General features: G+C 36.1%; 1 protein-coding gene across 1 annotated transcript in view; it reads left to right on the top strand.

Annotated features, from left to right (window-relative positions):
• The window catches only part of LOC109388440 (dystrophin), a 1592311-nt gene that overhangs the window by 1007971 nt on the left and 558611 nt on the right, over positions 1 to 25729 (top strand). Inside the window, exon 42 of the mRNA XM_019653146.1 lies at positions 16456 to 16650. Coding sequence (XP_019508691.1) covers positions 16456 to 16650 — 195 coding nt within the window. The remainder of the gene's footprint in view (positions 1 to 16455; positions 16651 to 25729) is intronic.

The raw sequence follows: 25729 nt of genomic DNA, 5'->3' as shown, positions 1-25729 counted from the left end.
TTATTATTGGTGTATACAAATGCAACTGATTTCTGAATGTTAATTTTGTATCCTGCTACCCTACTAAATTCATTTATCAGTTCTAACAGTTTTTTGGTGGAGCTTTTGGGATTCTCTCTCTATAGTATCATGTCATCTGCATATGACAATTTTACTTCCTCTTTTCCTATTTGGATGCCTTTTATTTCAATTTCTTGTCTGATTGCTGTGGCCAGAACTTCCAGAACTGTGTTGAATAGAAGTGGTGAAAGTAGGCATCCTTGTCTTGTTCCTGATTTTAAGGGGAAAGCTTTTAGCCTTTCCCCTTTGAGTACGATGTTTGCTGTGGGCTTATCATTTATGGCCTTTATTATGTTGAGATATGATCCCACTATTCCCACTTTGCTAAGAGTTTTTATCATAAACGTTGCTGGATTTTGTCAAAATGCTTTTTCTGCATCTATTGATATGATCGTATGATTTTTATTTTTCATTTTGTTAATGTGATGTATTACGTTAATTGATTTGGGGATATTGAACCAACCTTGAATACCAGGAATGAATCCCACTTGATTGTGGTGTATGATCTTTTTAATGTGACTCTGAATTCGGTTTGCTGGTATTTTGTTGAGGATTTTTGCATCTATGTTCATTAGGAATATTGGCCTGTAGTTTTCTTTTTTTTTGTAAATCTTTGTCTGCCTTTGTGATCAGAATAATAGTGGCCTCATAAAATGTGCTTGGGAGCCTTCCCTCCTTCTGTATTTTTTGGAATAGTTTGAGGTGTGTGTGTCTTTTGATCTGAGATGAGTCTCTTGTAAACAGCATGTGCATGGGTCCTGTTTTCTTATCCACTCAGCCACTCTTTGTCTTTTGATTGGACCATTTAATCCATTCACATTTAAAGTGATTATTGATAGGTGTATATTTATTGCCATTTTGTTATTTGTATTTCTGATCTTCCTGGGTTAGCTTGTTTTCCCCTTTCTTCCGTTTAAAAAAAAGCCCTTTTAACATTTCCTGCAATGCTGGCTTGGTGGTAATGAATTCCTTAAGCTTATTCTTTTCTGAGAAGCTCTTTAGCTCTCCTTCAATTTCAAGTGATAGCCGTGCTGGGTAGAGCAATCTTGGTTTTAGGCCTTTATTTTGCATCACTTTGAATATTTCCTGCCACTCCCTTTTGGCCTGCAGAGTTTGTGTAGAAAAGTGAGCTGTTAGTCTTATAGAAGTTCCTTGTATGTAACCTGCTGTCTTTCTCTTGCTGCTCTTAGGATTCTGTCTTTGTCTTTAACCTTTGCCATTTTTACTATGATGTGTCTTGGTGTGGACCTGTTTGGGTTCAGCTTGTTTGGAATTCTCCTTCACCAGAGTAGGGAAGTTCTCAGTCATTATTTCTTCAAATACATCCTCAATCCCTTACTTCTTCTCTTCTCCTTCTGGTATTCCTATGATGCGAATGTTGTTGCGCTTGATGTTGTCCCACAGGTCTCTTAAACTATGTTCATTGTTTTTTATTCTTTTTTCTTTTTGTTGTTCCAGCTGGGTGATTTCTGCTATTTTGTCTTCTAAATCACTGATCTGATCCTCTGCTTCATTTAATCTACTAGTGATTCCTTCGAGTGTTCTTCATTTCAGTTATTGTATTCTTTAGTTCTAACTGGTTGCTTTTTATGATTTCTGTATCCTTCTTTATGTCCTCCTTAAGTTCCTGAAACATTCTTATCATCAGTGTTCTAAACTCTGTCTCTGAAATGTTGGATACCTCTGTTTCATTTAGTTGCATTTCTTGAGGTTTCTTCTGATCTTTTACTTGGCACATGTTTCTTTGTTTCTTCATTCTGGCTGTCACTCTGATTGCTTTGATGTATTAGATCACCTAGAAAGAAAAAAAAAAGAAAGAAAGAAAAAGAAAAAAGAGAAAAAGAGGGAAAAAAAGGAAGAAGAAAAAAGAAAAAAAATGGGGAGGGGCTCTCTGCCCACTTTAATCTGCAGACCACTTGTTCAGCAATAGAGACATTCTGGGCGACTCAGCACCAGCTGTTGGTGGTAGGACTCAGTGTGTCATGCATTGACCTCCCTCTAGACTTGAAGTGAGATTCCCACAATTAGTTGCTGTGTGCTCTGGAACCATGCTCACCACCAAAAATCCTCACAGGTTGTTGCAGGCTGTCTGCTGCTGCAAAAAAACTCTTTGTGGCCTGCGGAGGCAGGGACCAGGGACCAGGGGCTCAGGGTGCCCCTGGCAACACAACTCTAGGTGGTCCGTGGCCCCCACCAAGTCAGAGCAGCATGCACTCCTGCATCGGCAGCCAGCCCACACAAACTCGCCAGGAAAGCCCCGACTGAATTACACAGGCACACAGCTCAGGGTCCTACACTCCCAAGAAAATTCCCAGTCTCAGCCTGTCCCAATCAGCCACTCAAAGATCAGGCCGAGCAGCCCAACTGCCAATCGCCACCCAGGCAACTCTGCATGCGCAGTGCGGAAATTGGGGACCTAAGGCAAATCGCGCACTCCGGGTCTCAATAAGCAGTCTTTTGGGAATCAGAGTGCGCCTGCCAAGCGTTTCCCAGGCTACGCAGCACAAGCAGTGTGGAGGGTGGGGATCCAAGGCTGCATGCGCGCACACACACACACACACACACACACACTCCTGCGCCAATTCCAGCAGACCAATGCAGTCCCAGACCTGAGCCTCTGTGGGAGGGCCCAGCCCTGAAAAAATGGCGGCCTCCCGTGCACCACTCGCGCACAAGCTCCACACCAGGGAAACAATGGTCCCAAAAACCTCCAGCTCCTGCGCCAAAGGCACTCAGTTCATCCTTCCCGGAGGCTCCTGGGCCCCGCTCACAAAGCCACTTCCTCCACCAGGAACCGGGTGAGTGCTCACCAGCGAGCGAGTCGGTTTGCCGGCTCCACTGTTTCTCCAGCCGCCCCCAGCCTCACCGAGCCGAGCAAAGAGAGTCCTCACTATTTTCTCCTTCCAGCTATCGTAGAACTCCTCTTTCCGGCAACGTAACTCTGGGGTGGTGAGCGCGGTGTGGGGCCGGAGGGTCTCGCCCCCAACCGGAGAAGCCTCCCCACCGCTGAGGTGTCCCTCATGGGGTTTGCCCTCTCTCGTCTCCGCCCCTCCTACTGGACTGACGTGGCCTCCTCTTTAAGTCCTTCATTTAGAGGTTCTGCTCATCTAGGGTCCAGGGAACTTCCAAGGTTGAATATCTTATAAATTATTTGTAATTTTGGTGTGATCCTGGGAGGCAGTTGGCACAGCGTCTGTCTCTTCTGCCATCTTACCAGAAGTCCCCAATTTGTACTTCTTACTGCCTTCACCTGTTTCACCCTGTCCCCCAACCCTCTCCCATCGATTACCCTGATAAATCTACCACGCATCTGACACCATACATAGTTATTACAAAATTGTTGACTATAATCCTTACGCTACCCATGACTACTTTGTAACAATCAATTTGTACTTCTTAATCCCTTCCCCTTTATACCCATTCCCAATCCCCCTCCCGTCTGGCAATCATCAAAAAGTTCCCTGTATCTATGAGTTTGCTTCTATTTTGTTTGTTTGTTTTATTTGTTTTTTAGATTTCACATATAAATGAAATCATATTTCATCAGTCTTTCTCTGTCTGACATACTACACTCAGCACAATACCCTTCAGGTCCATCCATGATTCTGCAGATGGTGAGAACCCATTCTCTTCCATGGCCAAGCAATATTCCATTGTATATATGTACCACCTCCTCTTTATCCATTCTTCCATCGACGGACACCCAGGCTGCCTCCACATCTTGGCCACTGTAAACAATGTTGCAATGAACATATGCATACACATGTCCCCTCGAAGTAATGTTTTGGGTTTCTTTGGATAATTACCCAGAAATAGGATTACCGGGTCTTTCTTTGACACTTGTTATAGCCTTTGTTTTAAAGTCTATATTGTCTGGTATAAGTATTGCTACCAAAGCTTTTGTTTTGTTTTGTTTTTTCATTTCCGTTTTCATGAAATATCTTTTTCCATTCCTTTACTTTCCGTCTGTGTGTATCTTTCAGTCTGAAGTGAGTCTCTTGTAGGCTTTATATTTAAGGGTCTTCTTTTCTTATCCATTCAGCCACCCTATGTTTTGATTGGAGCATTTAATCCATTTACATTGAAAGTAATTTTTGGTAGATATGTAGTTATTGCCATTTTATTATTCATATTTTTGTCTTTTTTTGTTTTGTCTTGAATTTCATCTAACATTCCTTGTAATATTGGTTTGGTCGTGATGAACTTTCACTTGTTCTTGTCTGGAAAGCTCTTTATCTATCCTTTGATTCTAAATGATAGGTTTGCTGAGCAGAGTAAACTTGGTTTTAGGTCCAGGCTATTCATCACTTGAAGTTATTCCTGCCAATATTTTCTGGCCTGATTTCTCTTGAGAAATCAGCTGACAATCTTATGGGGGCTCCCTTATAAGTTACTAGTTGCCTTTGTCTTGCTGCTTTTAGGATTCTCTCTGTGTCTTTAACCTCTGGCATTTTAATTATAATATGTTTTGTTGTGGACCTCTTTGGGTTCATCTTGTTTGGGACTTCTCTGCGTTTCCTGGGCTTGCATGTCTATGTCCTTCTCCAGGTTAGGGAAATTTTCAGTCATTATTTCTTCAAAAAGTTTTTCAATTCCTTGCTCTCTCTTCTTCTGGTGCACATATGATGTGAATTTTGGCATGCTCGATATTGTCTCAGAGGCCCCTTAAACCTTCCTCATTTTTTTGGATTCTTTTTTTTCTTTTTGCTGTTATGATTGGGTGTTTTCTGCTACCTTATCTTCTAAATCACTGATTCATTCCTCTGCTTCATCCAATCTATTGTTGATACCCTGTAATGTATCCTTCATTTCAGTTATTATAGTCTTCATTTCTGACTAGTTCTGTTTTATGTTTTCCATCTCCCTTTTTATGTTTCCTATCTCTTTGTTGAAACTTTCCCTGAGATCATTGGACATCTTATAACCAGTGTTTTGAACTCTGAATCTGGTAGATTGCTTGTCTCCATTTTATTTAGTTCTGTTTCTGGAGCTTGGTTCTGTTCTTTTATTCTGTTTCTTTGTCTCCACAGTTTGGCTGCCTCCCTGTGTTTGTTTCTTTGTAGGTGTGCTACAGTCTTAGTATAGTGGCCTCATGTAGTAGCTGTCCTATGGGGTTGCAGTGGTGTAGTCTTCCTGGTCTAGGTGTGTCTAGGTGTGTCCCTGTATGCTCCATCCTGTTGTAGTTGAAACTTGATTTCTGTTTTCATGTCAGTGGGAGGGATTGACTCATGGGCTAATTGGTTATGAGAACTGGCTGTGACTATAGTGGAGGAGCTCTTGTGCAGGAGCTGACCCTTCAGAGCAGCATTTGCTTTAGCAGGGCCTGGAATCACACCTCATTTGATATTATTTTTACCCTAATGTTTTACAAATTATTTTCCTGATGTAGCATTTACCATTATGACCTTATTTTTTTATGTTTCTCATAAGATTATAGATGGATTGTGTATTTTATTCTGTCCTGACAATATTTCTCATCTTTTAATCGGGAAATTCAGCCAACTTCACTACTGTTATGATAACTCTTATAATTATATAATTTTAAAATTCCTTCCATCATTTTTTATGGTTATTGCTTTATTTCCTCTTGTACCTTGTCTATAATTTTGTAATTTGTTATCTTTATTGCACTGTACCGCATCCCTCACTTACTGCAGGTAACTTTGAAGTTATACTCTGCATTTCCATTTTACTAATGCTTAGTTTCTTATTTTTAACAATTTTTAACTCTATATTCCTGTATTTAAACTAAAATTAAATAACAACATTGCTATCTCCACTAATATGATTTACTCTGCTACTCATCCTTTTCAAGCCAAGATAAAATCCTTTAAAAACCAATGATTTATAAATTTAGTTCTTTACTACTATTCTTTTTCCTTATAGTATTACTAATCTAGTTCAAGAAGTATATTATCACTCAAATTACACTTACAATATCATTCCTCAATTAAATTTAACCAAAACAGTATAGAGTTTATTGTTCACCAATCTTTTTACTCTTTATTTCCCCATTTAGAAATCTTTATCATACTTTGTTTTTCATTTGATTGTGATACTTGAGAAATTGCCTCATAAAAAGTACATATGGATGAATACTTTTTAAATTCTTGTATTTTCAAAATGGTCTTTTGTGCTCATGATGATGGATTCTTTGGGTAATAATAGCATTCTTGAGTCTCTCTCCTCTTCTTTTAATAGTGTCTGGGTTGTGGAAAACCCTCCTCTAGTTTCCATTGTGTTCTAACTTCCACTATCTCCTAGCTTCCATTGGTGCACATGAGAATTCTGATGCTGGCCCTAGTTTCAATTTTTTAAAAAAGCTTTTCTCTTTTTCTCAAACTCTGTAAGACATTCCCAGCCCCATTCCTCATAGTTCAAAAATTGCACTATAGAAAAAGTCGAGAACCATATGATTTCACTGATATGTGGGATATAAAACTGAAAACAACAGAAGAACAAGACAAACAAAGAAACAAAAACTCATAGACACAGACAATAGTTTAGTGGTTCCCAGAGGGTAAGGGGGGAGGGGAATGGTAGATCAGGGTAAAAGGGATCAAATATATCATGATGGAAGGAGAACTGACTCTGGGTGGTGAACACACAATGTGATATATAGATGATGTATTACAGCATTGTACACCTGAAACCCATGTAACTTTACTAACCACTGTCACCCCAGTAAATTTTAATTTAAAAAAATTTCACTTGGATATGATTCACAATGTTTCTAAATATGTGGCTTTTATTCTTTAACACTTCTTGGTACTTGAGTAACATTTTGAACTTCAGCAAATTAATATTTTTAGCTCAGTGAATTTTATGTTACAATTATTTTAATACTTACTTCTCTTCCATATGTTCTATTTTCTCATTCTGACACTTATAGTCTTTCCATATTAGATGTCCTGATTCTATCCTACAACTTTCTTATCTTTTCACTTATGATATCAATTTCTTTCTACTTTTCTCTATGTTGTGGTATACTTCTGGTTGTTCATCCAGAACCTACGTTTTATTTTTAGCAATGGCTACTCTCTTTTCTAAGTCACCTATTGAATTTTTAAAAACCAGGTATCAGGCTTTCTGTGGCCTAGTATTATTTTTTTAATGCTTCTCATTTCATTTTTAATAAAGCTCCCTTGTGTTTCTTCTACTATATCACCTGTATGAACTCTCAGCTTCATTTCCCTTCTTCAATCCCTTGTGTCTTCTGAAATGGTCCGTGTTCTTTTTTTATGCTTAAGTAAAAGGATGTGAAATTTCTTAGCATAAATGCCGGTCAGGTTTGAGTGGTCTATATAGTGTTGATTGAGAAGCAACAAAAATAATGGAAGTGGTTTTTTTGTTTTGTTTTGTTTTGTTTTGTTTTGTTTTGTTTTTCTGGTGAAGAATGAGTTAATAGCCCCGAACCTCCTAGAATAAGTATTGTGAGAAATTCCCTTGATTTCATGAACAAGATGTTGGGGTTAAGGCTGTCCTTAGCCATTTAGCACAACCATGGTCTAGTCCAGGGTTTGGCAAATTTTTGAGATGGAAGAGCCAATCCTGTCCCTTACAACAATTTAAAAATTATTCGAGAGCCATGAAACAAATGAAATCACCATTATGTGAATAATATTCTTTAAAAATCTCTTATAAATGAAACTATGATAGTTTCATTTTCATTTTCAGTTTTACTTCAGAGCCATATGTACATACCCAAAGAGCCGCATGTGGCTTGGGAGCCGCAGTTTGCCGACCCCTGGGCTAGTAATATCTGCGTGAAGCAACCCAGCAGGTCAAAAAGATCTTAAATCTGTTGTCTCCCACATAGCTCCCCACATACGTACGTGGAAGTCATATCCATAGTTTCTCTCCCAAACTATGCCAGAGATTCACATATCTTTTAAAGTTCACCAGTTCATGATCTTTCTCCCTCCACCTATACCTCTTTTTCTATAATTTGAGTCCCTGATACATGTATTCTCCTAGATTATAGTAGTTAGTCATGGCTATTTTGGAGGTTGAGTCTACTCAGCTGTGAGGGAGACAGAAAACATTTGTATATGAAATAACATTCCCATCATCTCAACATTTCTGTATTGTGTGTATGTACACTCTCACACATACATATACATAATGGGGGTGACAAAAAATGTATACACATGGCTTGTATTCAACTTTTGATTTCAGTATATATTGAGTATTACAATTTGAATACAGTTTTTTTTTCTTAAAATGTGTATACATTTTTTGGCAACCTCTGTATATGCATAAATTAATATGATTTTAACAGATAAATCATGCATATATATTTATATACTTCACAATAGCTACTTTTATTAACTTCGTCAGAGTTGAGTGAGGTTACTTAGAGATTGAGGGTGTGTGTGTGTGTGTGTGTGTGTGTGTGTGTATTTGTGTGTGTATATATATACACACATTCCAGTTTAATGAAATCAATCAGATGTAGTATAACAAATTGAATCTTCAGCTTTAGACATTTTATTTATTTATTTATTTATTTATTTATTATTTTTTAGCTGAGCCAGCTTTTGACATTTTAAATTGGATTTAGTAGCTAGTCTAAATCGCCTTTGTGAGAAAAACTATCAATCTAGATATGCTACAATTGTTTTCTAATACTTATACTGCTAGTATTAATATTTTTCACATGAAAGTAAAGAGCCTAGCTTTTGCATTATTGACTTTCTGTATTATTAAAAATTGAACACCATAGTGTATTTTATCTCATCGGCAACTAAATTTTTAATTGTATTTTCTTTTAAATACTTTAGATTTAAATTTAAATAGTCACATGTGGCTAAGGACTAGCATGTTGGATACTGTACTTATAGGCATCTTCACTGTCACATTTCTACTAAAGTAAAAGTCTCATTCAAAAGCAGAATTACTGCACATGCATATTCAAACATAAATACTTTGTTGCCACATTAAATAATCTAGAGATAAATGATGGCCAGATTGCTGAGATTTTTTTCTTGTGTTACTTTTATTTTCACTTGAAATTAATATACGTGTGTATGTATATGTGTGTTCATTTTCACATGTGAACATATTAAAAAATCACCATGTATTCCCAAACTGAAATATTGGGATAGCTTACTATAAAAAATACATACTTAATATATAAATTAATAGTTTTATCTGAAGAGTTTTGGAGGAGTTAGCAGGATTAAAAAGATTTATCAGACATTTCAGTTTGCTAAGAGGCATAGTATACCTCCATGAAGGGGCTAAAATTAATATCCAAAAATTTTCTGTGTAAAAATATGCCAAATAATTGTTTCTTTTTTGTTCACAAATAGTGAGTTATACTAATATCTGAGAGGCAACTTAAGTGTCAATATATGCATGTTTAGTAGCATTTAGCTAGTCTTCATTAAATTGGAGAAATGTAACATAGTTAAATCAGAAGTACCTCTTAAATCTATGTCAATAAATATTACATTATGAAGTGAAGAAAATATTTCTGAATTCTTGGAATTCCAAAATTGAAAGTATATGACTACTGTAGACCCCAGCAATTCTAGTTAAATATGTATTTTTAAAATTATTCTTTTAAACTAACAGTTTCTTCATTCATTTATTCAAGAAGTATTTTTGATAACCTACTACATGTCATGTATCATATATGAGTCTTTGCTGCATTTATTTTACATGGTAAGGTACCTAGGGCATATAACCTTATTTATTAAATTTTCATGTTATTTGGTGATTTCTTAGAAGGTAGGTCATATATGTTGGTGCTTATGTGATGGTGCTTACCTTAGTGGGAACCAAAGCACTTTTATTTATTTATTTATTTTATTATTTTTTTTTTTTAGCTGAGCCATCCTGCTACCTGTTAGCAGCTCAGCGGCTGCTCAGCTCAGGCTGGACTCGAACCGCTATTGCCAAAGCACTTTTCTTTCACTTCTTTCACAGAACACAGTTAGTGACTAGAATTCTACCAAGTTACTAATTTATGTTAATTCATTGAAATTCCTTATTAAAATTCAGATCTTATCATCTGAAGGATAACACTTTAAACCACTATAAGACATTAACCCATTATTGAGATTAAGTTTATCAGTTTAATTAGATGATAATTTAGCTTGGCTCTGAGGAATTAGGTAAATTTGAAGGTATAGAAGAGAAGAATTAACATGAGGCTGATCAATGAGCAGGTCCAGCTCACTGAGACCCTTTTTTACAGGACACGATACCTACCTGGTCTTAGAAGTAGGATGTACTTAAAAATTGGCAAATTCCACTTCACCTGCACATCTCTCACTGACAGCCTGCCCCACTCCCAAAAAATGTATTCTAACTTCAGAAAATAAATAATATGACTATAAAGGACGATTTTCTACAATATTTTACTCTGATTATGTATTTCATGTGTTGTTGTTTTTTAACAAGAGGTGAATTATAAGCTTAATACCGTATGTTGATCAATGACTTAATGATCATTCAAGGATTGAGCTGCCCCTTTTTTTTAAAGATTTTATTGGAGAATTAGGGGACGGGAACGGCATTGGGGAATCGGGGAAGGGGAACAGACAAGTTGCTGTCCTTTTGTTCTTCAGTCTAGTTGTGGAGGACATCGCTTCACTGGTCCATGTTGGTATTATCATTGCGCTCTTCCTGGGTGAGGCAGATCAGTGGATGCCTGCTCACAGAGGTTCCAGGTTGAACTGTTGTACATCATCTAAGCTGTAGAGGGCGCAGCGTTACTGGCCCTCATGTGGGATCTGAACCAGGGCCCTGCTATCAGAGCTGGTATTCCATGCCACCTAACCAACACGCCACTCAGCCAGCCCGAGCTGCCCCTTTTTTGTTTCATAGCTTGACATAGGTAATTTTCTAGATGATGCAGTCAAGGGTGGGGATACCTAAGAGGAAACACTGTCTCATTCCTATGCTCTCTATGTAAGATCTTAACCAATCCATTTGGACTCATTAGGCTGATTATTCAAGTTCTTTTTTGCCAGTGACTTAATTAAAAACACCAAGGCTGAATACTGTCCAAATGCTAGTATTGCCATGCCATTTATGGGTAGGCAAAACAGTGAACAGGAAAAAGTAACACATACCTATCTCAGCTGTGTCATATTTTTTTTGTATGCCTTACTGGTTGAGTCTTTTATTCTCTCTGTGGATTAATGCAGTGGGTTTTTTTGGTTTTATTTTGTCTTGCCAAATTTGATAATATTTGCATTTTTAGGCTTGCAATTTCTAGAAATGATCGAGGACAAATAAATAAAAATAGCTCAACTGTCCTTACTGTAATGATCCCTAGAAGGAAACTTAACTGCCTTTCTCTGAAGACTTTTGTCATTAGGAGAGAGATTTACTTCTTAACCCATTTCCGTGTCATTTATGACCCATTAGAACCCATATAAAGCCTGTAATCCTATTTGGGATATACACACCATTGTATTATTATTTTTAAATAATCTATGATTTTAAGAATGCCTTTTTGAGGAAAGATAATCAGATATAAATTAACATATTTTCATATCATAACTTACTTTAAATCATTAATAAATAATTGTTTCATTTTGAAGGTTTGGCACATCTTTTCCTTTATTAACACTAACAGTAAAAAGATAAATAAAGGCTCCATCACTTTATTACTTTTTTGGTCCAGGTACTAGTCTTTTTTTGTTAGTTAGACTTTGAAGGCATTGACATATCTCCTATATGCCATATTTATACTAGATATATAGGGAGTTTAAAGGGATATATCATAATAGTATGGCACATAGCACATTTTCCTTCTTCAGATTCTTTGGCCTCATAACTCATAAATATGCCAGTAACCACAACCCATTTGAAACTTTTATATTGAGGAGAAAGAAGTCCTTTCAATCATGGAGGAAAGCATATTGTTTTAAAAACTTAGATGTAATGCACCATTTGTTCCAAAACAGGATTGCCTTCATTTCACAGTTATGCGGCCCTTCAAGAAACAAATTTGATAATATTGTATGTCAACTATAATTGAAAAATAAAAGGTCCCAATGGAAGAGAAAAAATAAATTTTCTCAGTCTTTCCCAAAAAAGAAAGAAATTTTAAGTAATAAATAGAATGTGATAACTAAACTTTCAGAGAAACTAAAGTTATTTTAAAAAAAAAACTTTATGAGTGTTACCCACATAGCTCAAAATCTGAAAACTGTTTTTACCTTGACTTTAGGTGTTACAAATCATAGTTTTGTCCTATAATAATACTTTTTAAGCATCAATTGTGCTTTTTATTTCTTAATAAAAATAGGTACTTGGAGGTTTTCTTCCACATCTCTTGATTTTCATTCCCAGAAAATGAGGACAGTGTATTCTTTTGGGTATATGTCATTAGAAAGGAATATGAACAGAGAGAAATAAAATGAATTAGTATGGCTACAGCACTTCCTTGCTAATGACTCATGAATATCTATAATGATATAAGGTGGTAAAGAACATTAACAAAAGCAAGTCCATTTTCAAAAGGTTAGACAGGATTTGTACACATCAGAATTCAGAAGGATATAATTATTCAAGGCAGAGTTAATGAAATTCAAATGAAAAGGCAAAATCTGAATATGAGTGCATGGGTTTTGCATAAAGAAGAGAAAATGAACATGATACTTCCAATTACACTGATTTTTTTAAGTAACTGTCTGAAATTTTTATTAAACCAAACTGAAAGTCATTCAATGAATATAGCTTATTCATTATAGACCCACATGACTGTGTCAAAAGGAATGATATATTTTAAGGAGTATATAGTAAACTAGATCTTCAAATGTCTGACTCTCTTGATTAAATTTTTAACAGTTTCTTATATATGAAAATTATGATACATCTCTCTAAAAATCTATTACATATACATCTGTATATTAAAAAAATCTATTAGAACTTCCTAATAAATGAGAATATTCAAAATTTATAAAACTGAGTTTCCTAGAAAATGAGTTGATCGTTTCCCAATGATATCAAAGCATTATTTTAAAATATTTCTATTTTTCATAAAAGTTCACAGGATTATTCCTTAGGCTTCCCTATTCAGCTGATATGTACCATTTAACTTTTCTTGTTCATGATGACTGGACACTATGTATCAAGATAAGAGGAGCTAAATCTTCCAATAGATCAGATTTTATTCAATGTATCTAATGTGTGATACTAACCTTTTATAAGTTAACTTACAAAATACAGCTGAATCAGTGCCGACAGGTAATTGTAATGGAAGGCATTGAGGAATTATAGGCATTCTAATTTAATTTATTTTGCAAAAGAAAAAATAGATTATTCATTTATCTGTAGTTAAGGACAGCTAATATTGCAGTGTTTTTCTCAATAAGATATTTTCTAAAGTGATAGAGTATACCTTTCTATTTCTTTGTTTGCTTTCATCAGCCATAACAGTTTTAGTATTTCTAAATGGATTGGAGAATCTCATCATGTTGTGTCTGAGCATGGAGTGAATAGGAAGCATCATAGCTAGTCCACTAATTTCCATGAATTTATACCCATTGCTCTAAGACTTATGTATGATAGTCTTGAAAATAATCACAATAAGCATATTATTTATAGATCGTGCCCTACCTGCAATACAGTGGCTAACGATTCTTTGAAGGGTATTACAATCAGATTAATAAGGGCTTAATCTTTAAGGAAAAAGAAATGCAAAAATGGTTTGTAGAACCCACTAGAAAACTTCAATTACTTGAAGAATTCTGGATTTAAATAGATACCACATAACATTTTCCTAAAAGAGATTTCCATTAAAATACAGGCAAAAGTGGTTTTATTTCTTTTGATGTGCTAATGCATATTCATAATGAGGAAAAGAAGTGCATGAATCAATATTTGATAAAAGAATCTGTGACATTCACATGTAGCCCAGTGGTGCAAAACTCAACAAATGAAACCAGAGCACAGTGTGTTCTGGTTCCTAGAGCCCTGGGTTCAGCCTGCAGCCGATGCTGGATCTTAGTTCTGAGACACAGCACTGTGAATTTCAGAGCTGTATGTTCAGAATTAATTACTATTTAAATAAATCTCATTTTTACATAAAGTTCCTGTATGCAAAACAAAATATCATTCGCCACAAACACCAAAGATTTAGAAATGTGGGTTTTAAATTGTATAGAGGAAATTAAATCCAGGGCAATAGTCCAGTATGAGTTTATCTTTATTACATTTAACTGTTCAGTTGAGGTCCTTGCTATCTATAACCCAAAATTACTATAATTTATAAGGCACTGATATGAATTTAAGACAGTTGAGAACATCTAAAATGTATGTAATGAAGATCTAGGAAACTACATTTCAAAAAAAAACCCGAAAGAAGATATAAAAAACTTAGAATCATTTTCCTTTTAAGAGAAAATAATGATAAAAGATATCAAAATCTTTTGAAACTTATTGTTTTTTTTTAAATAAGACTGAGATGTTTTCTAAATATTTTGAAGATAAGTCTCATTCTAAAACAACACTTTTGGTTAAACAAAAATGCATACATACATGCATACATGCATGCATACATACATACATACATACATACATACATATGTATGAGAGAGAAAATATTACTTTTCTTCTCTCCAACTCTGTCCCTAGTAGCAAAAACTACTATTCTATGAAAACATACAGGTATAAAATACATACAGTTAAAAAGGAAGATAACTATGCTATTATATAAAAATGATATAGGAACTAATCTTGTTTCAGATAGTGTAGAACTATCTTTACCCTCTGGAATTGAAGCAACAGATACAAATAAAACAGACAAATTTATGAACTTGGAAATTTTTATTCAGAGCAATAGTTACCAGTCTAATGCAATGTATGAAAGTCACAGTAAATTTGCTAGAAGTGTGTTGTTTACTGGTTAGTGTTAGTGGAAATTGCAAATTCAAATAGCCTGCTGATATATTTTTCTTTTAAATTGGTGAAATGGTTGGTTTGAAATGAGGAGACTGAGAATTTCGATTTAAAAATCTATGGTTAAATCTATGAATTGTCCTCATCAAACTGTAGCCCGAAATTCAATAATATTATTATTTTAAGTGGAAAAGTAGAAGTGTGTGTAGATTGTCATTCCATTGATCATGAAGGAATATGTGTCATGTCTTTGGTCAAATCTGCACATGAAACCAAACTTTGTAAAAGGTTTCATTAAGTAATTTAAGTTAAATTGTGTAATTCTGTGAATGTACAGTGCTGTAAGTAGATGTGAACTCAGAATTAGAATTAATTTATTTTTATATTACATAAGAATGGAGTACAAGCGTCCTGTACCTGAGAAATTAGAAAGGAAGCATAAATTGGACCACCTTATAATTTTCTCATCTTTGTGTGGCTTCATTTTGGGATCCTAAACTCCGCTTAATTACATTACTGCAAAAATGAGGATGGCTGTGCAGTAGTAAATGGCTGTGTTAGCATGCTTATCGTCAGAATTTCCCCAGAGACCCTGCTCCTCCAACCCTTAGCTGACCCCATCAGCAGGCAGGTGGCAGTTGATCAATTCAAAACCAAGTTACTGGGAAACTAATTTCAGTTACAAGAGTTTTGCTGCTTATAGTGTAGACAGAAGGTAGCAGAGGTCATCTATCTTTATGAATTTGCACGTCAAATAGGATCTATTTCTTCCTCTTATAAGGAATAGGGAAAGAGGCACTACTGGCCAGGTCCAAAAGGACTCTGAGCTCCAAACATCCACCACGCCTATTACTTGAATGCCAGGTAGGAAAGTATAGATGAAGGAGGAGACACGGAAGCTGCCTTAGATCTTAGGGCTTTCTGGAGTTCTTATTAAAATGTGAATTCCGCCCTCAGTCCTAATCATCTAGTACCTTAATTAGCAGCCTAACTTATCAACAAACTAGCATTGAAGAGAGGACCCGATGTCTGGAATTTGGTGGAGAGGGCTGCTTAGTACTAAGGCACATACCAGCCAAAAACACTTTGTCCTTCTTGTACCTCAGTCAATATTGGGGGAGGGGGAGGGAGTATAGGAAAGGTTCCTTTGGTATAAATACCACAGATGTGGAGCCCACCCCATCCTACCACATACCAACTAACTACTGCAGGAATTTAAAGTCCCATTGTTTTGAAAAAAGTTGTCAAAATTATCATTTCCCTATGGTATATCTGTTCCTCTTATGACCTTAGGGCTCTTGGTCTTTCATTCTTCTATTCATGGTGCTAATGTGTATGTATCTCTTATTATAAAAGGTGCTAGCACTTTTTTGAAGGAGAGGGCATATAAAGAATAACCTTTTTGCTAGATTGACACATTTTTATCCACTTTCAGCCCTCTGTCAGCTATACACTGGAATCTGTATAAACTCAGTACAGGTCTTTTCATTATTAGGAAGCTAAAAGAATTGTTCTTTTGTATATCTATACCAGCACACTGTCCGTGAAGAATCGGTGATGGTGATGACGGAAGAGATGCCTTTGGAAATTTCTTATGTGCCTTCTACTTATCTGACTGAGATCACGCATGTCTCACAAGCTCTATCAGAAGTGGAACAACTTCTTAATGCTCCCGACCTCTGTGCTAAAGATTTTGAAGATCTCTTTAAACAAGAGGAGTCTCTGAAGGTAAAAGCAAAGCACTTTCATTTAGATTTGACAAGATGATCACAGCGATCATTGGCGCTACCAAAACAGTTGACTTCCGTGTATAAAATAGGGCGTTTTGACTTACACGTGGAATTCTTAAAGCACTTGATAGGATGGTTAGCTTTAGAAATCTGGGGCAGAAAGAAAGATGTAAATTAAAAGAGGTGTTTTATAATATTTAATGTTGAGCGACCTCCTAAAACAAAGGAATACACAAAAATAATGGTTTCACATGCATTTTGGGTAGGCGAACTCACACACACACATACACACAAAAGGTCTAATAGAGGAATGGTTTATTCTCAGCTGAAACATTATTTTACTTTCTTCTCCCATAAAAAGAGAAATTAGACAAGGTTTTGGATTGTATCTATTGCTTATTGTTTTAGTTTTGTATTTGCCACTTACCCATATTCAATTTCAAATTTGTGTCAGTATCATATAACACGATATGGAATCTAATTAAATAGAAAGCAATAAAATAGTTCCCTGAAAATTACCAGGCAAAGGCTACCAACAAAATCCAGCTGTTTTCCAATCACCACCTACCAGTTCTGAATTCCAGTCTAAGACAAAACATGATGAGGAAATAGGCTCTGAATGTTAGCGAGAAGTATCTGAAGATAAATGAATATAGCATCAAGGAAATGTATATAATAATGTATGTCTCAAGATAATTTTTGTGATCATACATTTCACACTCAAAATGAAATATTATAGTATAGCCAGAATTTGGTATTTTCTAATGCAAATTGCATAAAATTATATACAGAAGATGAATTTGTTCTCAGCAGCACCTATTAACCAGAGTATTTTGTACTCTACATGATTTGTTGAAAGCTCATGCCATATCACACATTTATCTGCATGAGTCTACAAATAGATAAGGCTCTTTGTTTTGGAAATCAGAGTTGCAATATCTTGAGTGACTTGAGTTTTATGTCTTGCATTATATCAAATAAGCTATAAAATTACACACTCAAGTAAAATAGGAGATGCATGGCTCTCTGGAACTACTCCATCCATTTTTGTATGGCACTATTTCTTACTATCTTTGTAGTAAAAGTCAAATCGCTGACGAGTACAGTGAAGGAAAGAAACCCAATCCATTGTTAAAGGAGACATGCCAGCATTCCTATCATTATTCACATTAACTAATTTCTCATGACAGCCCAGTTTGTAAGTTCATCATTGTCATTCCACATGTAAATCACTGCTAATGAGCTAATATTCATTCCTTTCCATGTTCATAGACACATGGGTCAGGAGAGCAGTGACCCTAAACTTATTAAGTTGCCAATTGAATATCTTTGTCTTGATACATCTTAACCTGGCACTCTCAGAATGATGGGCCCCTGGCTATACTCATAGCTAATCATTTGTTCTTCCAGATATATTGAATAATATTAGAGCTGACACCAATTGTGATGGTATCGATGACTATGTTTTGTAAAAAGGGATTGCAGATTTAATTTAACAGGGTTATTGAATCCTCATTAGATGTAGTTTTGAGCATAATTCCATCTCACTCCCAACAGATCTGCAGCAAGCAAATGGGCTTCCTTCTTTCATGGGCTTTTTGAAGGGGGATAGTTTTGATCTCAGTCCTTTCAATGAATATGTATTTCCTCTTAAAGGCATTCATCTTTGTCATTATCCAGTTGTAAAAATAGAAAGGGAGCGCATAAATTGTACAGCTGCTGGTTGGGAAGGTTTGGAATTAAATTGTGGTTGATTTTATTTCTGACAGATTTGCATGAATCAAATTTGGAACTGTAGTAGGTATTGCTGTGGTTTAACATACATATTTCTTGCAAGTGCAAGGCAACACAAATAACGTGATAAGTTAAAATCATTATTTCCTGAGCAAGATATAACTAATATAGCACATATGATTTTCATAGATATATTGAATTAGAAAGTTACCTAATCATTTTGACAAGGACTAAGCAGATAAACCCTTATTAACATGTGGAAATCTGCATCTAATAGCTAATACACTAGCTAAGGCACAACTAGTGATTAATGAGGGACTTTTACCTAAGTAATATTTATCCTCATATCAAAGCCAGTTAGCATTGTGAATCAGTTCATTGTGATTGTTCATGTGTAAAAACTTAACATTCATTTCAAAAAATAATAGTGCCGTAATTTTGAAAGAATTGTTTTGAAAGTTTTGATCAATACTAGGAATAACTTGCACTTTATTTTTAAGAAAAAGGTCAATGGCCAATATCATGTGATAAAATATGATTACTATGTGAAATCATCAAATCTTGCTTTAGAGTATTTCATATGAAAGTATGAACATAAAACAGAGTAGAATGGTGGTTTCCAGAGGCTGGGGAGAGGAAATGGGGAGTAGCTATTCAATGGTATAAGATTTCAGTTATGCAAGGCGAATAAGTTCCAGAGATCTGTTGTACACCATTGTGCCTATAGTAACAGTAATGTATTGTACACTTAAAATTTTAAGAGGGTAGAGCTCATGTTAAGTGTGCTTATCAGAATAAAAAATTAAAGTAATAAAGTATGAACCCTGACAGTTTTAGCGTCACACACTTCAAGTTTCCACAAGTTGTGCCCCTGAGAGCTTTAAATATTAAAACTCTTGTCAGGAAAGCAGGAATGATTCATTAAGAGGCCCAATAGAAAGGATTTACCCTAATGCCTCCACATACCCGATTTTACTGAAAGCGTCAGTTCCATTGGCGTGTGAGATACTCTTGGGTCCTCACCCATACCCCCTCCTCACTGAGCGTTCCCTGCACTCTGACTAGCAGCTGCCAACTGCAACTTCCTGGGATTCTGTGCCTTAGGCCTCTCTGTAGTCCCCAAAGCCTGTACAATTCAAGGGATGAAGGCTCTACCTCCCCACATCTCTTCAACAAACTTCAACCAGTGTCAGATGGCTTTCAGTGGCTGAATACCACTGCTCATTCACACCTTCAGTTGGGGTAAGTCTGAGGCATGTGATGCACTTTGGCTGGAAGTTCAGAGTGTACCCCATGCCCGATGAGGGGGACTGGGGACTCAGGATGGAGACCCCATTGTACACAGTAGAAGCCTTCCTCATATTGTACTCTTCCCTGGCTTGCTTCTTACCCTCTCCATTCCCTTACCAGCGGTTACTAGCATCATTTCCAAGTATATCATTTCCATGCGTATTCTATTCTTAGGATCTGTTTCTAGGGAGACCCAGACTAGCACAAGTTTGAAAGAAATAATGGCACCTGTACCATTTATTCAGCACTTGCCAACATAAATCCTGGAAAACACTCCATGCAACTTGGTGTGGAATTCCCCGGCAACGGTGCTGTTCCCTCACTAAGGGGTTCCTTCTTTGCTCAATTAGGCCTTGACCTTGATAAAGGTACATTTTTAGAGCAAAAATAAGAGCATGACATAGAATAAGGGTGACGACTGGATTTTACCAAAAGGTAATGGGAATCAACTTTTATACAGTGCATAGGCACTCTTTTAATCATGTACCTCTATTAACTCGTTTTTCATAATTAGTTGCAGGTGTACAAAACAGCATAATGGTTAGACATTTACATCCCTCACAAAGTGATAACTCCAACAAGTCTACAACCCATCTGACATCATACATAGCTATTACGTATATTAACTCATGTAACCGTCCCCAAACTCTATGAAGTATCTAAAATCATTATCTCCATTTTATAGATGAAAAAACTGAAGAAATAGAAAGTGACTTGATGAAGTTGACACAGCTCATATTGGGGGAGCCAGGATTTGAACCCAAGCAAAGTAGCTCATGATCTATGCTGTTAACCACCACACCTACTACCTGTCATGGGGCTGTTTGTTGGGTGTCATGTTGAGCATAGCAAGGGCAAAAACGTAGAGTACTGAGGTCTGTCATGCCCAGTTCATACGAAAATGTCTTGGCTTCTAATTCTAATAGAAGCCATGCCAGCTTAAAAAGATTCCATAAAAGGAAGGGAGAAAAAGAGGAAAGGAGGGAGGGAAGGAAACCAAGAGAAAAGGAAGGTTGAAGAAGAAAAGAAATGGAAGGAAAGAAGCCAGGCATGTATCACTTCAGTTGTCTCATCTAAACGGGTGATCGTACAGATTATCTGGTTGCGGTGGATAAAACATTTTGTGTTTTTGGTAGCCAAGAGGGTGACAGGAAGTGTGCACTTAGGAAGAAAGCTCACAGATGTTGACTGGACACTTGGGCCCAATGGAAACTTTGGATAGAATCAAGAAGTAAAGGCAGCCTTTGTTCAACCTCAACAGCCCTGGGGAGAGCTGCTTGTGAGCATAAAAAGAGGAAGATTTTAAAACAAAGTGCTTCAGTCTTCTTTGACTGGTTCAGCTATTATGCATGGTCCTTGAGACCGAAAAGGAATTGTTAGAGTAAGGTGCTAATCTAAGGAGTGAGGATTCGTTCATTCAAAAATATTTAGTAAGCTCCTGCCATGTACCAGGCACTGCTGTTAAGTGCTTCAAAAACAGTAAGTGAAAGCAATGGACCCTCCCCTCATAAAACTTCTATTATAGCAGCAGGAGACAGAATATGAGCAAATACACAAACAAATAATAAATGAGTAAATATTGTATATTTAAAGATGAAACATGTTATGAAAAGAAAACACAGAGTGGGCTGTGGGAGTGGGTATAGGACCAGTAAAGGGGCAGGAGTATTGGGAATGGCAAGAAGTGGGATTGCAGTTTCAAACACAGTAGAAGGACATTGGAGCAAAGGATTGAAGAAGGTAAGGGAGTCAGACTGGCTGTTTGAGCATTTTATTTTATTTTAGGGTTTTTTTTATTAGTTTCAGATGTACAAAACGTCATAATGAGTGGACATTTACACCCCTCACAAAGTCTGCTACCCCTCTGACATCGTGTGTAGCTGTTACAGTTCCATTGACTATATTCCCTATGCTGTACTCCACATCCTGTGAGTGTGTGTGTATATATATATATATATATATATATATATATATATATATATATATATATATATATATATATATATGGTTGTTGGAAAAGTCATGACATATTTTTTCTATGTTTTCGTTGCAAAAATGTGTCGTGACTTTTCCAACAGCCATATATACATAAATAAAATTATAGTTGACATTCAATATTGTTCTACATCAGCTTCAGATGTACAGCACAGTGGTCAGGCTTCTATTGTACACAGTCTATGAAGTGATCCCCCCATTAAGTACACCCATCTGGCACCTTACATAATCTTTGCAACATTATTGATTATATTCCCCATACTGTGCTTTATATCCCCATGACTGTTTTGTGACTACCAATTTGTACTTTCTAAACCCTTCAACTTCTCTCCCATCCCCCAAGACCCCAACCATCTAGTAACCTTCAATTTTTTATCTGTGTCTCTGAGTCTATTTTTGTTTTCTTTGCTCATTTCTTCTGTTCTTTAAATTCCACATATAAGTGAGATCATATGGCATTTGTCTTTCTCAGTCTGACTTATTTCACGTAGCATAATATTCTCCAGGTCCATCCATGATGTTGCAAATGATAAGATTTCATTATTTTTTATGGCCGAGTAATACTCCATTGTATAAATGTACCACAGTTTCTTAATCCAGTTGTCTACCGATGGGTATTTGAGTTGTTTCCAAGTCTTGGCTATTGTATATAGCACTGCAATAAACGTAGGGGTGCATATATTTTCTCAAATTAGTGTTTTGGATTTCTTCAGATAAATACCCAGAAGTGGAATTGCTGGTCATACGGTAGTTCTATTTTAATTTTTTGAGGAACCACCATACTGTTTTCCATGATGGCTGCACCAATCTGCATTCCCACCAACAGTGCACCAGGGTTCCCTTTTCTCCACAGCCTCGCTAGCACTTTTTTGTCGATTTATTGATGATAACCACTCTGACTGGAGTGAGGTGGTATCTCATTGTGGTTTTTATTTGCATTTCTCTGATCATCAGTGACTTTGAACATCTTTTCATATGCCTATTGGCCATCTGTACGTCCTCTTTAGAGAACTATCTCTTCATGTCCTCTGCCCATTTTTTAATTGGGTTGTTTGTTTTTGTGATGTTGAGTTGTATGCGGTTTTAAAATCAATTTGTGTAAATTTTATAAATTTTTGGACCCCTTATCAGATGTATCATTAGCAAATATCTTCTCCCATTCAGTAGGATGCCTTTTGCTTTGCTGATGGTTTCCTTTGCTGTGAAAAAGCTTTTTAGTGTGATGTAGTCCCATTTGTTTATTGTTTTCTCTTGCTTCCCTTGCCTGAGGGGATAAATCAGTAAAAAGACCACTAAGGGTAATGTCTGGGCATTTTAAATAGTCAGTGTCAGGGCCCACATGTTGGGCACATGCTTAACCCGGTCAGTGGACAGCAGGAAACCCGGTGAGGCGGGAGGAGAATGAGTCGGGGTGAGTGGTAGGACATGCGATCAAAAGGGCTGTGCAGCTCCAGACTTTGAAGGGTTTGGTGGACCATTGGCAAGACTGCCTTTGACTATGGGTGAGATAAGGGCCCGTGTAGGTTTTTGAGGAGATGAGTGACATGATCTGATTTATATTTTTAAAGGATCACACTGGTTGAAAGTAGAAGTGTAGGGGATGAAGGGTAAAAGCAAGGAGAACAGTTGGAGAAGGGAGGCCAGTGGCTTGGACTACAGTGGGAAGGAGAGAATTTGAGATTCTGTTTTTAAAGTGGAGGTAGCAGATTTATTTCTGTGTTCACACAGAAACTTGAGCTTGGATGTAGAAAGACCCATTCTCAGCAGATTTGGGGGTCAGTTAGGGGAATTTAGGTGTCCTGTGAACATGGCAGTGGTTCCCTTGAGGGATGTAAGATTTCTTCTCATTGATATTTTTGCCTCCCATACTCCAGTCTTGCCTTAAAGCAGGGGCACAAGTACTGGCAATGGAGATCTTATCACCCTGATCAAAATCTTTCTCTCCCAGAACCCATTTCATTGCATTTAAGCACAAATTTAATAATATCAATCACTTGAGTGAAGCCACAACTAATGCCATGCACAAACTGACTTTTTCTATTCTGGAATTAGGAGAAGTAGATAATGGAAGAAGGCGCTGTGTATACAAATCTGAAAGAAAATAAAAGAATGACTTTCTGGGCACATTGTAATATAGGGACAGGGCTAGATAAAGGGGTAGATATTTCACAGATTTAATAACATTCCTACAAAAAGGATATTGCAATTATTATAAATTAAATAATCATGGATCATATAAAATGTCAAAGCAAAATTTGATCACAAACGTTTTTTAAATTCTACATAAATTTTATAATAGAATAGTCAGACTGGTGCATGGAAAAATATGACTTTTATTAATACTTTCATGTTGTAAGAAGTGATCTTTTGGACAATATAAAACAATTTGAATAATGTAATCATTGAGTGAGTTCTCTAAGGAAATTTCAAGTTTTTCAGCAAACACGTTTATTGAGTTATGAATATAATTCTATCTTCAAGTACTTTTATGATTTGGGATTTATTTCTTTCATTTTCTATTTATATTTGTGAATTACTTTATAAATATTAATCTCTTCACTGTAACTTAAGTCCTGCTTAAATCATTTCTATAGTACTTCATTTTTTGCTTCTGTTATACTGAAGAGATTATAGATATTTGCTGCATTGTAGTCATGCCTAGTCCATATTTATATATGCTTTTTAAAATATTTTTATGTTTTATACATGTCTCTATTTTGTAGGAAATTATTCATTTTTTCTCTTTTCCATTATTTTATCAGGCCCAGCAGTTGTCCTCCTCTAACTACCATACTGCAATTTACTCCCGTCTCTGCTGAAATGTACTTGAAGAACTCACTCCTACTAATTCCATTCTCCCAGCAAGACTATTTTGATAATCCCCACCCTATAAATTCTGGAAATCAGAAACTTCCATATTAAAACTTACAATTCATGAGGCTGGTGGAAATTTCGAGGTTGCAATTAAGTTGCTGGGAGTTTTTTTTTTTTATTCATGAACTATTCAAGCTGTTTTTTCACCAATCGTGATGCTACTTTTTGATCTATGATATATAATCACTGATTTGTTATTTATTCAAAGACAGTCCATCATTCCATGGAGCATGTTTTGGCCAAAATAAATAGTTAAATTTAGGAAGTGTTTTTCACATGCGGACCATAAACCATGAAGAAAAAAAATCAACAAGGCAACTTGCCATAGAGCCACAAAAAAGTGACTTTTCAAAGGTTTCTTTAGAAGCTCAGAAAAATCTAATTAATAAGTACTTTAATGCCTTTTGATTGAACACTCTTCCCAATTTGATATGTCATTAATGTAGTTCCTGATAGCTGGATGGGACATAAAGAGGTTAAGAATTAGATTTATGTAGGGTGTTGCCTTCATCTGTCAGATAAAGACAAATTCCAGAGAGTGAAAATGACCTGGAGTTTGAGTCTTTGGTACTCCAATTTCTCTTTCTCAATTTTAAGATAGATCTACTCCCCAATGGCTGCTGTCACAACAGCTACTAATGGGTTTCTATAATTCTTTTTTCTTAGAAATGAAAGCTGTGTGCTCTTCTGTGAACCAAGTTACAATGGGCCTCAAGATATTTTTGTTAGCTAAAACTGCTTAAAACTATTATTTTCACCTTTCCAACATGTGAAAACAATAGTGTAGCATTTTGCAAATATAAACACACACATGCATTTAAATGTATGCTTACCCATTAAACTGTAGGGCTACATTTATTAAGATGGGGATACTGAGTCAGCGTCAGCAAAAGATACAATTTTACCATTTTCATTGGTTTGTAAATGGGCCATCTACTTCTGACCTATCTCCTATGCAGACCAGTAGCCATCATACTTAGGACCGCTAGGAAAAATAAAACCTTGTGTTTCTTGTTCACTACTGTATCTACAACTCCTAGAAGAGTACTTAGCACTCAATAGTCACTGAGTGATATCTGTTGAATAAATGCATAACAGTCTGATAAGTCCAGATATGGACTCTGTAATTGAATAGGGCAGAGCAATGTTAATCTGTCAGTACCAAGACTGAAAAAAAGATTCAA

This window comes from Hipposideros armiger, unplaced genomic scaffold, assembly GCF_001890085.2.
Source record: "Hipposideros armiger isolate ML-2016 unplaced genomic scaffold, ASM189008v1 scaffold_197, whole genome shotgun sequence".
Classification (NCBI taxonomy): domain Eukaryota; kingdom Metazoa; phylum Chordata; class Mammalia; order Chiroptera; family Hipposideridae; genus Hipposideros; species Hipposideros armiger.
Note: the sequence above shows the minus strand (reverse complement) of the source record. Positions and strands in the feature narration are given on the sequence as shown.